Consider the following 14,855-nt stretch of genomic DNA (forward strand, 5'->3'; position numbering starts at 1 on the left):
TGAAAAAATTTGCTAACTGCTATGGCATTGAGAAAGAAAAACAAAATAGAGTACCAGAAAGTAAAACAAAATACCATAGTGGAACACAAGTGAAATGTCTTCGTTATTAGTTTTGTATAAAGGTAGGTAATAGAAATTCAGAGCCACGGCCTTCATCCTGCAAGAAGGCTAGCAAGCAAACTGAATGTCAAGATGCACACCTTTTCAGATCAGCTTGAGAAACATGGAAGCCCGAACTTTGGCAGGATAGCAAGATCATCTCTGAGGTTCTTGATCTTCATCGATGTGGACCTGCATTTGCAGTTGTAGCCTGTCCATCTCCACCTTCATTTTCTGCCCTACCCTTGTTGCCAGAATCATATTGACCATTGTAAGAATAACCATTTCCATAAGCTATGTCATCCACAGTCCTAAGCTGCTCTTGACTGTTTTGAGGTCCCTCCCTTTCATACTCCTCCTTAGCGGAGATAGGCTGGCTACAAATCATGTTCCTGCCCAAGGTGTGTAACAGCAGGTCCCTGATAACCAGAACTAGGTACCCTGGCTTCATGCATTGAGTACACATGCTAAGAGGACTCCTGCCCACCATACACAAGCTTGGTAGGTGGCTGGAGTCCGTCTTGCTGCTGCTCATATACAGGTTGGCCAGACTGTCGCCCATATCCAGACTGCTGAGGTACCTGCTCCCCATGACTGGCTTGATTAGCATCATTACCGCTATAACTATATTGCGCTGAGCTATGATTCCAATAACCTGTTCCTGGTTGCCCATAGTTCAGTTGGCCTGCTATCCGTTCCCCCTGACTGGTATCATGTTGACCTGGCCCAGGTGGTCCATACAAGGAATGTGAAGGTTCCTGCTGTCCATAACTTGTTTCATTAGCCCCATCATAACTATACTCTGAGCTCTGCTTCTCGTTTTCTGATCCCACTTGTCCATAACCTTGCTGCCTTAGATCTCGTGCCTCATGAGCTTGTTGGTGTTCATAATCTGGCTGCCCTCCTCCAGGTGGTCCCTGTTGGGAATCAAGTTGCTGGCCCAACCCTTGTTGCCCATATCCTGGCTCTCCTACTCCAGGCGGTCCGTAACCCTGCTGTGAAGGCCCTTGTGTGAAAGTTGTGGAAGCAACACCTGGAAGCCCATAAGGAGGCATGTCAGGCGGCCTGTAGGTTTGATGTGAGCCTATCTGTCCATATGGCTCAGGCTGGCCAGGCACTTGCTGCCCGTACACTTCCTGTGAAGCCCCAGGAGGTTGTTCTACATATGATGCTTGCTGTTCATAACCTCCACCATGAGGCGGCTGAGTGTATCCAATCTGACCTTGTTGATTATAATAGCCATAACTGCCAGCTGGATGGAACTGCTGTGGCGGAGCAGGTGGCAGCTGGTGCCAACCAGTAGGAGTCTGTTGAGGAAAGCTTCCATATTGCTGAGGTGGACCTGTATGGTATGATCCCTGCTGTTGATAGCCCTGCTGGTAGTCGTAGCTTTGTTGTTGCATGGGTGGCCCACTTGAAGGACCCCACTGTGGTGGACCTTGAGTCGTTTTGTAGGCTTGACTGTAACCCCCATACATTGGTGGTCCTCTTGCCCAATTCTGCAGGTGGACAAGTACATTAGGTCCAAACCCATGAAGAAAAATCTGTATGAACAAAGGCACTTGATTTTAAAAGCCTGAAAAAACATGCATCACACCTTCACCAACAATCATAATGCCATCTGAAACCAAATCTTTCCACATCATGGTGTCAAACAGCATTATGCTACATAACTTATTTTTCATCCTGCATGTAATCTAAGCCATGTTCTTGTGTCTAAACCCTAGACACTAAAAATAAGAACATGAACATACCTTATTTTCTCATGCGTGATCTGGCTTCTGAAACATACCTCACTTATGAGTTCTTTGATAAGTTCACTAGCTTCATCGACATGCTGTTTACTGCCCATCAAAGTCAACACTCTCTCAGCCACTCCTGCATGATATTCAGGAGGACCTGGAAGAGGAACAAGCTGTGACAACAGAAGAAATTAATACCAACCAGTGAAAGTGAAAAATACATACACACACGTGTATTTAGATGTGTGTGTGTGTGTTTGTGTTTGTGTGTGTGTGTGTGTGCGCGCACACACACACACACACACATACAGTGAATGTCTGTGTGTAGAAGTCGCATTTTAATGCAAAAGAGCAGTTACGAAACACCTGGATCCGTGCCCCAGTTCGACTCTGCAAACTTTTGATAGTTTCTCCTCCCCGTCCAATAATCAGGCCAACCTGTTGAAATCACAATCGCAAAGGTCTCCGGAAACTCCTCAAAGTTTTTCTCGTAAATTCTCATCAGCTGGCTATTTATGGGGAGACCCCTCACCTTGTTAGTTGGAACGCTCATCTGGATTTGCTCTCCTGCAGAAGAATGTGCAGCATAACTAGGATTCATGGCTGCTGCATCTGCCTGCATGGACGGAATACTTGTAAGAGAGACATACACAAACGTTTGGGGTGCACATGCACGCACCATCCATCCACCACACACACACACAGACACCCTTCAAAAAAATAGAACTGACCTCTTCTATTACATCCTGAATCAGTTGCTCTGCACGATTAATCTGATCAGGAGTTCCCATCAACTCTACCATGCGAAAAGGGACATTCGGGTTGTGGTCCGTATCTTTTGTGATCTGTATTCTCGCCCCCGATTGTTGCTGTATATACTTGGTAGTTTCCCCACCTTTCCCGATAATAAGGCCAACCTGCAGTCAAATGGTATATTAGAAGCCAAATGACTACATAATACGATCCTTTCCAAAAAACTACATAACAGATGAAGTAATATATACAACTGGATAAATTGGGGTGGAAGGCTTGGAACACATGCTAATCTTAATGGCAAGTTAGCAGAGATATGTCTGTTACATACCTTGACGTTAGGTATCTCCACTTTTCGGGACTCGGGAGGTCCATGCATGTTGTAAAAACTCTCGCTGGCAACTTTATTAAATGGCTTTTCTTGGCCCCTACTCTGGAAAAACTGGCCAGAATCGTGCACTGAGACACAACAAAAGACCAGCTAAGTGTAAGCCAATAGAACACTAATAAAATAAAATACCTAATGCCATAAAATCACCTCTAAACCATCATTTCTTCAAGAAATGGGACGGCCTAAAAATCTAGACACATTTGATCACACTTGGCACAACCACAAAGTTACAAACATAACACTAGAATTGGATCCAACAACCAGGCCAATGCTGCTAATTTCTCTTGCTCCAAATCTCTTCTCCATGCTTTGATCTTTTGTTCCCCGCCTACACGTTCTCATAGGCCTTTGCCTCCGGACACTAATTCGTCCATCACATGCATTGCCTACTGTGCCTTAGTGCATCCTACCTATCAAAACACTCAATGACCCTGTGTCACATGTCACCGGCTGCGACTTTTCCTAATTTCCCACATGAAAAAATGGATACAAAGCCTTTGGAAGATGTGGGATTTTTTTGACTAGGGGATTTGCATGTTCTGTGTTATGCATTGGGTCTTCTCAAGTCACCCCAAAAACCCAAGGACAGGATAGATCGCCAAGCCTAATAGTTTGAATGGGATTTCCATGTAGTTGCCCTTAATTTAAAATAATGTGGGAAACCTTTTAATGGGGCCACAACATAATCACAAGACACGTTTCGAGATTAATGAAGTTCCATCCTAGACTTGAAAAACCGATATGTTATCAAAATATTAATTATTCTTTAAATATAATTACAAAATTTAGACACCGCTACATACAATGAACATTGGATATGGATGACCAAAAAACATCATGATTCATGAATTTAAAAGCTTGAAACTTCAAAACTTCAAAATAGGAAGACCAAAAGATGTTGAAGCTTTTGGAGGGATGGGACTCAGGGAATTGGCATGGATGGAGCTTCAAAGAAGAAAAGGAAGGAGAAGAGAAGGGAAGGAGAAGGGCGGGAGAAGGAGAAGAGAAAGGAAGGCAAGGAATAGAAGAGAAGGAGAAGAGACGGCAAGGAGGACAAGGAAAGCGCAAGGCCTGAACACGAGCTGCGAATGGCTGCAGAAGAGGTCAAAAACAGGTTGCAAACAAGGGAAAATAGGGGAGCAAGGGCTGCACACAAACTGCGAATGGCTGCACAAGAGGTCAAAAACAGGTTGCAAACAAGCGATTTTGTGTGGGAGGATGAGAGGTGGGACCAGATTTGTGGGCTGCTAAATAATGAAGAGCTCTACTAGTGCTGTGGGCTGGGTTGTTGAAGGCAGATTAGCTCGGCGGTGCAAGAAACCCTAGCTTTGATACCATTTGAAGGTGTAGGGCCTAGGTTAGGGTTTTTGGCAGCCCATGGCTATATGGTGGGTGAAACTCCATGGTGGGGGGAGAGAAAGAAAGAAAGAAAGTCATATTAACGTCTACAAAAGGCCAAAATGTCCTATGAGACCAAAAGATTTCATCATGTCCACGGAATACATCATCATGGGTACTAAAAATAAAAGAACGGAACAAGAGCTGAAATGCCAAAGCTGATCCCAATACAAAACGCGTCAAGCTCTCACATCACCCTAAAATATCCCGCATAGGGCGCCACATCATGGTACCCAATGTAGTAAAGCTGAGCCGGCGGGAGAAAGTCCTATAGTGGTGGGAAATGATGGCTCTGATCCTCCTGTGGAGATGCGAGCGTGGGTGGAGGCCATGGGATCGGGGGCGTCGAGCTCTGCATAGCTTGATGGCTCTGTCTAGTCACTCCTCTCGGCCGGGCTCTTGCATCAACCTGGAGATCAGGTGTAGTGGGCGGATGAACTCTCGGAGCTTTAGTCTAGTAGAAGTCAATGAGAGCTCTCTGTGCTAGTCCTCAAGCGGGTGTTGGGGTAAAGGCGTTATGCCCACCCTTATAGTGTGTACAAGCCCATAAGTTATAGTACATAGTACACTTAGTACTTTAAAAGTACTAAGTGCACTATGTGTACTAGTGCAATATACATGTGTGATAGGGGAGTCACACACTCATGCTATTGATGAGTTGACTTATCCCCACAACTCTCTCTCTCTCTCTCTCTCCCTTGTTGTTTTCTCTGTGTATGTCTCCCACATGACCTAACCCTAATACTCTCCCATCAACTGGTATCAGAAGATGGTCGCCATTGAGCCTGCAGCAGAGCATCAATAGGAGGTTTCCATTGGCGCAAGGAGCGCAGAGCATGAAGGCAAAGAAATGGCCAGTCGCAACATCTAGCTGGAGAGAAAAGCAGCGAGAACAACAAATTGAGAGCGCAGAAGCACGGCTGGTGGAAGCTGGCGCAGGAACCAGCGCAGCATTGATGCACATGACACAGCACAGTATGAAGAAGCTTGAAGGCTCGCATAATTATGATATTTGGCAAACCCAGTGCTACAATGTGTTGCTCCAGAAAAAGCAGCACAAGCCTATCAAAGAAAGGGGTGTGATGCCCGCTTCTCTTACTGCTGAAGAGTGGGAAGATATGGATGAGCTGGCAAGATCTACTATCATGTTGTCTGTGTCAGACTCATTACTTTTCAGCATTCGTGAAGAGAAGACAGCTTGGGGAATGTGGCAGAGATTGCAGGACTTGTATGCCCAACAAAGTGCCTCAAGCAAAGTGTATTGGTTGAAGAAACTCATAGGTCTTCAGATGAAGGAAGGGGCGTCTATGACAGCCCATCTAAATGACTTTAATGGTATTGTCAGCCAAGTTATAAATCAAAAGTTGGCAATGGACGATGAGTTCAAAGCCACTTTTTTGTTATGCACTTTGCCAGAGAGTTGGGACACATTCAGGACAGCCACTAGCAATTCGCATGCTATGCTGTCATATGCAGATGTTGAGGGTGCTCTTCTTCAAGAAGAGATGAACAGGAAAAACAACTCTGTTGGAAAGTCCAATGCAATGAATGCACGTGGGAGATCCCAGCAAAGGGGTAAAAGCCAAGAACGGGGAAGGAGCAAGTCTCGCTCCAAAAAGGATTTGGAATGCCATTATTGTGGCAAAAAGGGACACATTAAAAAGCAATGCTACAAATGGAAAAATGATCAAAAAGAAAAGGGAAAAGGCAAAGACAAAGAGAAAGATGAAGCCAAAGATGTAAAGCCAAAGGGCAAAAGTGGAGTCAAGATTGAAGAAATCAATGTGTCACATGCAGGTGGCAGTGAGGATGAGGTCCTATTTACTTCTTCACTTGATGCCCATTCACTTCTTACAGGTGGTCATGGTATGCACTCATGGATCATTGATTCAGGTGCCTCCTTTCATGTCACAGGTTGCAGAGACTTGTTTGTCAGGTATACTGCTGGCAATGAAGGAGTGGTTTATTTGGGTGATAACCATGCATGCAAGATTCTTGGCAGAGGTGATGTGAGGCTTGTGTTTTCAGATGGCTCACAGCTTATGCTCCATGATGTCAGGCATGTGCCTGAGATCAAGAAGAATCTGCTTTCTACTGGACAGCTTGATGATGCTGATTATGTTACCACATTTGGTAGTGGAAAGTGGAAGATTAGTAAGGGCTCACTGGTTGTTGCCAGAGGCTCTAAGGTGGACACTCTTTACTTTATGCATGCAGGTGTTTGTCACCATGCTAATGTAAATGCAACCGAGCTGCCGGAAATCTCTATGTGGCATAGCCGGTTGGGACACATGAGTGTCAAAGGAATGGAGCAATTGTCTCGTTTGGGTTACTTGCCTTCTCTAAAGTTTTCAAGTTTTCAATTTTGTGAGCATTGTATATATGGTAGGCAACTACAGTGCCCCCACAAGAAAGCTCTTGGACAGAAAGATGCTCAGTTAGAGCTTGTGCATACAGATGTATGTGAGATGCCTCAGCTTTCTTTGGGAGGGGCAAAATACTTTGTGTCTTTTATAGATGATGCCACACGCAAGGTGTGGGTCTATCCTCTTCGTTTGAAGAGTGATACATTCTCAGTGTTTGAGAAGTTTGTTGCTCTTGTTGAGAATCAAACTGGCAAAACACTGAAGGCTTTGCGTTCCGACAATGGTGGAGAGTACATGTCCAAACAGTTTCAGGACTTTTGTGATGCTAAAGGCATCAAGAGGGAGCTCTCTACTTCTTATGATCCTCCACAAAACGGGACAGCAAAGAGGATGAACAGGACCATACAAGAGAAGGTCCGTTCTATGTTGTCACATGCTGCATTACCTCATGGTTTTTGGGCTGAAGCTGTTATGACAGCCGTTCACCTTATAAACAGGTCACCTAACACGAGGCTTGGTGGGAAAGTGCCAGAAGAAGTATGGACAGGGAAGCCTCCGTCATACAAGCACTTGAGAGTGTTTGGTTGCGTTGCGTACGTGCACATACGCAGGGAAATGCGCACCAAACTTGATCCTAAGTCTCACAAATGCATATTCCTAGGATATGGTGACAGAGGTGAAATGGGGTATAGACTTTGGGATCCCGTGAATAGAAAGATCATACGCAGCAATGATGTCATTTTTGATGAAACATGCATGTATAAGGAGCCTGCAAGGCAACAGGAGCCTGGCAGAGTCATCTTTGATGATGATGGACATCATGGACAACAACAAAGGGCTGTAAATCAGCCATTACAGCAGGAAAACCAGCCCTTAAATGGTGCTGAAAATGGTCCAAATGGACAGCCAGATATGGCAGAAGATATCCCTATGGATATACCACAGTTAGAGGAAATACCGGGCATGATATTTCAGCCTTATGGCATGGAACAGGAGCCACCAATGGGTGATATGCAGGCTGGACAGCAACCTGCAAATGATGGTCATTGGGTACGGAGGTCCACAAGACCCTCCAGAGCCCCTGACAGGTTTGTTCCAGGGATTGACTACTTGATGCTCACTGACTGTGGGGAGCCCTCATGTTATAAAGAGGCTTTACAGAGGGCAGACAAAGCTCTATGGGAGCGTGCCATGAAGTCAGAGATGGATTCTCTGCATAAAAATGGAACTTGGAAGTTGGTGCATTTGCCTGCAGGCAAGAAGGTTTTGCCATGCAAGTGGGTTTACAGGCTCAAAGTTGCACCAGATGCAAAGCCAAGATACAAAGCCAGGTTAGTGGCTAAGGGCTTTAAGCAGGAATATGGTGTGGACTTTGATGAGATCTTCTCTCCAGTGGTCAAAATGACCACACTTAGAGCTGTGTTAGCTTTGGTTGCGCATGATGATCTGGACTTGATTCAGATGGATGTGAAGACTGCTTTTCTTCACGGTGATCTCCATGAGGAGATATATATGCAGCAGCCAGAGGGTTATGCAGTGAGTGGAAAGGAGAAGCTTGTATGCAAGCTGAAAAAGAGTCTTTATGGGCTCAAACAGGCACCAAGAGAATGGTATCATAAATTTGATACATTCATGAAATCTCAGAAATTCAGGAGAAGTGACATAGATCACTGCTTGTACACCAAGAAAGCTTTGGATGGCAGTCTATTGATCCTCATCTTGTATGTTGATGATATGTTGATTGCCGGGAAATCTCGTAAAGAGATGGATGCCTTGAAGCAGAGGCTGCATCAAACCTTTGATATGAAGGATTTGGGTGATGCTAATCACATCTTGGGTATGCGGATACTTCGGGACAGAAATCAGCATGTGTTGTATTTGTCTCAGAAGGAATACATTGGCAAAGTCTTGCAGAGGTTCAATATGGACGGGGGGAAGAAGACTAGTACTCCTTTGCCTCCATATGTGAAACTCAGTGCTATGGACAGCCCACAATCAGATAGAGACAGGGCTGATATGGCCAAGATTCCGTATGCTTCAGCATGTGGCAGTCTCATGTATGCCATGGTTGCTACTAGGCCGGACATTGCATTTGCAGTGGGAGTGGTTTCTAGATACATGGCCAACCCTGGCAAGAAGCATTGGGAAGCAGTGAAAGGTGTCATGAGATACCTGAAGGGCACACAAGATATGTGCATTTGCTTTGGCAAACAGGATGCATTAGTGCATGGTTACACGGATTCAGATTATGCCGGTCATCCAGATAACCGGAAGTCTACTACCGGTTATGTGTTTACATTCACAGGAGGTGCTGTGTCATGGATATCCAGGATGCAGAAGTGCACAGCCTTATCTACTACAGAGGCCGAGTATATTGCAGCCACAGAGGCTTGCAAAGTGGCATTATGGCTATCTCGGTTAGTGGTTGATTTGGGCTATACAGGGGATATTCCATTGTTGCATTGTGACAGTCAGAGTGCCATCCAGTTGGCAAAGAACCCTGTCTTTCATGCAAAGACGAAGCATGTGGATGTGAAGTATCACTTCATCAGAGAGGTGATAGAGAACAAGCAAATTCAGCTTGTTAAGATTCATACGGATGACAACCCGGCTGATCTGTTGACAAAGAGTTTGCCTCCGGAGCGGTTTGCTCATTGCAGACACTTGATGGGCATTGGATGAGGCCAGTTTCAGCCTTGATATGGCCTTGTATATTATCATGTACATGCTGATTTTTCTTTTCCTTCATTTAAGGGCACTTTGCCTTTAAGTGGGAGGTTGTTGGGGTAAAGGCGTTATGCCCACCCTTATAGTGTGTACAAGCCCATAAGTTATAGTACATAGTACACTTAGTACTTTAAAAGTACTAAGTGCACTATGTGTACTAGTGCAATATACATGTGTGATAGGGGAGTCACACACTCATGCTATTGATGAGTTGACTTATCCCCACAACTCTCTCTCTCTCTCTCTCCCTTGTTGTTTTCTCTGTGTATGTCTCCCACATGACCTAACCCTAATACTCTCCCATCAGCGGGTGCAGCTGATTTGGGTTGCAATAAGGACTCCTTGTGTTTGCGGAGCTCCAAAGGGAAGAGCCCTAAGCATCTCTGGTCTGGGCCATGATCATGGAAAGTGGTCCAAATCCGTCTTGGAAGAGGCAATAGTATAGTGGGCCCCTGTCTCGGCCTCTATACGATAAAGCTGGCATATCATGTTCTTTGGTTGGTGCAGCTTCCCCCAACCCATACCTGGTTATCTCCACTCTCAACTGATGGGATGAGGTGCGAATCTGTCCAATCGCATATTACAGCCCAAATGACAAATGTGTGTCCATGTAGCATGGGCACATGATGTAACCATCCTCTGTCAAGTGAAGAAGATGATCTCTGTAGAAGGCCATCTTTGCCCCCCAATGAACGCCAAGTCCTCTGAATATCCAGTATCACCATGTCCTTCTTGATGACCCTATTCACCTTTGTGCGACTGAGAGCAAAGGAGGGGGGCCTCTATTATTGGCATATATGATATATTACATGGTAACAGTGCCACATGTAACTATTTGGCCCTCTTAGCTCTATTTCAAATGATAGAAGTTAGAACCCTTGCTCGGACACCAAACATGTGGAAGAAGGCATGGGGATAGGGACCGTAAGGTTTGCTCAAGGAAAAGCACCAGTCCTGGTCAAAAACCAAGAAAAAGCAAAAAGTCAAACTAGGTTGACTGCGAGCCAAGGGCACCACTGGCAAGAGGAGACTAAGCCGGACCAAAAAGCTGAAAGCCGCTTTTTCAAAAAGAAGCTCCAAGGCCGAAAAGCAAGGCCCTAAAGTTAGAAAAGCAAAGTTAAAGAACTTTGACAAAAGTGAGTAATATTTTATTATAAAGTGGAAAGCAAAGGAAAAAAGGCAAAAGCAAAAGATTGGTTAAGCTTTTGGCAACAAGCAAAGCCCTCTTCAAGTATAAAAAGGCTTGAACCTCTCTTGTAGCATCATGAAGGAGATTGTGGAGTGTATGTGTGGGCATCATTTGATCATGGAGAGCTTCTTCTTCACCATCAACACCTTCTCTAACTTGCTTTTCAGATGTACGGTCAGCCCTAAACTTGTATGGGCATATGCATGGGCGATACCGACGCGTGTATGGAGCTGTACGGACATGTGCGGAGCTGTACAGACTGGAAATTTCAAAAACCCTAAAAAATTTCAAAAATCCTAAGACTGCTTCAAAAAACCTAAAAACTGTTTTTTGGAGTTTTTTATCGCCCGAAAACCATTAAAATAAATTTTCTAACAGTTTTCTTGCCAAAAAGAGCTTTTACATGGTTTTCTTCATCGACAAGGCTGTAGGAGTTGTGGAGATTACTCATGGGATAAGCGAGTGATTCTTGGACTTGGAACTTGGACTTGGATTCATTGGATTTGGACTTGGACTTGGACTTGGACATCTGGATTTGTACTTGGATTCATTGGATTTTGGATCTGGTACTAGCCCGATGAGAGATTCTTGCGAGTCTTTGACATCCATATCCTACTGTAACATGCGGAAGCTTCGGAGAAGATCGGTAACTTCAATGCTCAAAAATCAGCACACTTTTCACGACGGAATTAACGCACAAAACTGAAATAAGATGTGCAGAAAATAGAGAAAGAGAGGGAGAGATGGAGAGGACACAATATTGGGTCCCAAATACCCTCTGTAGGGCCCCCACCACGGATGGTGTATTTGCTTTATTAGAATGATGTGAATCTGAAAAGAAAATACAGAAATCTTGACCTTTCTTGGCTGAGAAATCTCTGCCCTTGACCTGCAGTCCTTCACCCCTTTGCTTTAGCAACTCCTTGGCTTGTCTAGCCCTTGTTTGCCTTGGCTCTTGGTGAAATATGAGATAACTCAATGAGATTGTGGGCTCACTATTTATACTACTCCATAAATAGCGGTCGGCCAGCTTAAGTCCCAGCTTAAGTCCAGGCGGCCAGCAATAATCCTGTCCCACGACTGAATATTAGCATTAAATGCTAGAAAAATCCCATAAAAAGCTGTGCTTCTTTCCCTTGTTGGCTGGGCATCAGGCGCCTACTTTAAGCCAGGTTTGGGCACTGTTTCAAGGCTGTTTGGGGACTGGGCAGCCTGTATGGGCTGTCCCATACTTGCCCTTACAGCCATAATTAGGCTGTACAGTCTATAGGCTTCCCCTAGCCTGCCCTTAGGGCTGTCCTACCGCCCCTCCATGGCTGGTGGGTTCAGCCAGGGCCTTCTTGGCCCTCATGGGGGTAGTTTTACACTATTCCCATGCCCACAAAGACTCGGGGTAGCCCTATGGGCTAGCCCCTTTTCCTAAAAGCAAACCCTAACTACCTACTCAACGATCTGGCATCCAGTACCATACCAGATACACAGAATCACTGACATCATTCCAGAGGGAGACTGCACTGTTTCATGTGCGCACACCTAACCTTGGACTCCTGTGCAGGACAATGCACACCTGACCTCGGACAACTGAGATGGATCCCTGGCTGACTCGTCCCGGACTGGGCTCACATGGGACCAGTTTTCCATCCCAGGTCCTGCACCCTCTGTACAGATATGTCTACGTGGCATCCAAGTGCGGGATGCACATGACATCCCCTTCTGTTTAACTGGACAGAAGCTGCATAGCCTCCAAATAATCCGTCAATAACGCCGAATAGTCTTCGAAAAACTCTTTGTCAAGCCATACTGCTTCGTGGGTCCCTCGGTCCTGAAACTTCGTGAGGAACTGTCTTAGTCTTCGGCCTGAGCCATGCTTGAAACGGTGCAGAAGGATCTGTTCTGGATTCATAACTTCTGCTTCATCAACAATATCGCTTCGTCGTTTACTTCTGAAGGGATAGGACCTGCATATGGCTTTCACCAACTGACGTGAAACACATCGTGCATAGTCCAACTCGGAGGTAGCTTTAACTGCATAGACACCTCATTAATCTCTTTCCTAATGGGAAAAGGTCCGAAGCTCCTGAAAGATAACTTTGGGCATCGCTTGCCCACCTGTTTCAACCTTTGCTTCATAATCCGAAGATAAACCCAATCCCCTTCTGAAAACTTCATATCCCTTCGGTCTTTATTGACCTGTCGAGTGTAGGCCTCTTGCGCTTTAGCCAACCTGTCTTTAACTGACTCTAAAATCTCCTGGTAAGACTCCGTTACTCTGTTCGCTTCAGGTACTGAAGACCACGTCCTGGTCAACAATGAGACTGGAAAGGTCTTCCAAATGCTGCCTCATATGGAGTCCTGCCAATAGCTGAAGAAAAAGAATCATTCAAAATAGCTTGAACTAAAGGCAAATAAGATTCCCACTTACCTTGCTGATCGTGGGCATAACACTTCAGCACATCAAAGGCCAACTGGTTGTATATCTCTGTCTGGCCGTCCGTCTGTGGGTCGAATGCACTGGAAAAAATCAATTTAGTACCAAAGTTATCAAACAATGCCCTCCAAAAATGACTGGTAAACTTGGCATCTCGGTCTGACACTATGATCCTAGGAATCCCGCCAATCGGGTACCAATGCCGAATGAACTGGGCAACATCCTTGGCGGTCACATTGGCCCTGCAAGGAATAAGCATAACAAATTTGCTAAATCTATCAACAATAGTTAAGCACTACATATTACGCTTACTCGGACTGGGGAGCAGATTCGTGACAAAGTCCATTGAAATATCTTGGAAAGGACCCTCAAGAATTGGCAAGGGCTGTAACAACCCTATCTTCTTTCCACAAGGAGCTTTCACCTTTTGACAAATATCACAGCGTTGTGCATATGTAAACACATCTCGCCTCATTTTTGGCCAATAATATTGCCGTCCCAATTTCTCCAAAGTCGAATTCATGTCCCTATGACCATCTGTAATGGCGTCATGGGCATCATGGAGAGGAGCTACCCTGAACTACTTCATGACACACAGTCGGCCTTTGTAGAAAAGCCAACCATCGCGTATCAGAAAGTGGCATGGTCCTGTGGCATCAAATGCCTGTTCCCACTATGTACCGAATTCCTCGGAATCCGCGTACGTGTGCTTCATGTCATCTAGTCTTGTACCAACAAGATCGAGTCTAGTGGTTTAAATCGTAGTCACTTGTCTCTTCCTGCTCAAAGCATCGACCACTGGATTGGCCTTTTTTGGAAGGTACTCAATCATACCACCGAATTGCTGGAATTTCTGACTCCAGCGGTGTTGTGGATCACTCCACTGTTCTGAATCCAGTGTAATGCCTGATGGTCAGTGCGAACCTCAAAGTCACGGCCATACAGAAAATGTTTCCAATGTTTCAAGGCCTGTATAACTACTAGGAGTTCACGATCATAGATTGAGTAGTTTTTCTCTGCCGGCAATAACTTACGAGACATGTAAGCTACTGGATGACCATTCTGTTGCAATACACCTCCAATTGTGATGTTACTCGCATCGGTGATCACCTGAAATGGCTCGTTCCACGAGGCAAGTGCTACAAGGCGCTTCTGATAAAGCCACCTTGAGGTTCTTGAATGCCTCCAACGCTCGTCGAGTCGTTAGAATCTTTTGCCTTCTTGTCTTCACACCCTTTAGTAGATCAGTGAGATCCGCCGAGAGATCAGAAAACTTGTCTATGTGGGTGGAGTATGCCTGGCATATACCCTCAAAGGATCTGATGTCATAGGCTGTCTGAGGTATTTCCCAATTTACAATCTCGGCCACTTTAGCCGGATCAAGTCGAATGCCTTCGGCACTAATTATGTATCCCAAGTCCTGCACCTGAAACAGATAAAATTCCGACTTCTTTTCATTGACGTAGAGCTCGTTGCTTTCCAGCAACTTAAGGACTTTCTCCACATCAATGTCATGCTGCTCAACCATAGCTGAAAATACCAGTATGTCATCCAGAAATATGAACACACACTTTCCAATCAAATCCCAGAAAACACGCATCATCATGCGGTTAAATGTAGCTAGGGCATTCGTCAAGCCAAATGGCATAACCACAAATTCATAGTGGGCCCGTTCCGTACAGAAGGCTGTCTTGGGGATGTCCCCCTCCACAATCCAAACCTGGTGGTACCCACTCTTTAAATCAAGTTTCGAGAACACCTT

General features: G+C 45.2%; 1 protein-coding gene across 1 annotated transcript in view; it reads right to left on the reverse strand.

Annotated features, from left to right (window-relative positions):
- The window catches only part of LOC147626973 (uncharacterized), a 34,825-nt gene continuing 19,970 nt past the window's right edge, over positions 1-14,855 (reverse strand). Inside the window, exons 2-7 of the mRNA XM_086815546.1 lie at positions 2,926-3,053; positions 2,573-2,758; positions 2,374-2,457; positions 2,208-2,279; positions 1,892-2,014; positions 1-1,598 (exon numbers count right to left, since the gene is read on the reverse strand). Coding sequence (XP_086671672.1) covers positions 567-1,598; positions 1,892-2,014; positions 2,208-2,279; positions 2,374-2,457; positions 2,573-2,758; positions 2,926-3,053 — 1,625 coding nt within the window. The 3' untranslated portion in view covers positions 1-566. The remainder of the gene's footprint in view (positions 1,599-1,891; positions 2,015-2,207; positions 2,280-2,373; positions 2,458-2,572; positions 2,759-2,925; positions 3,054-14,855) is intronic.

Source organism: Cibotium barometz, chromosome 21 (assembly GCF_041138505.1).
Source record: "Cibotium barometz isolate CiBa-2024 chromosome 21, ASM4113850v1, whole genome shotgun sequence".
In the NCBI taxonomy this organism is placed as follows: domain Eukaryota; kingdom Viridiplantae; phylum Streptophyta; class Polypodiopsida; order Cyatheales; family Cibotiaceae; genus Cibotium; species Cibotium barometz.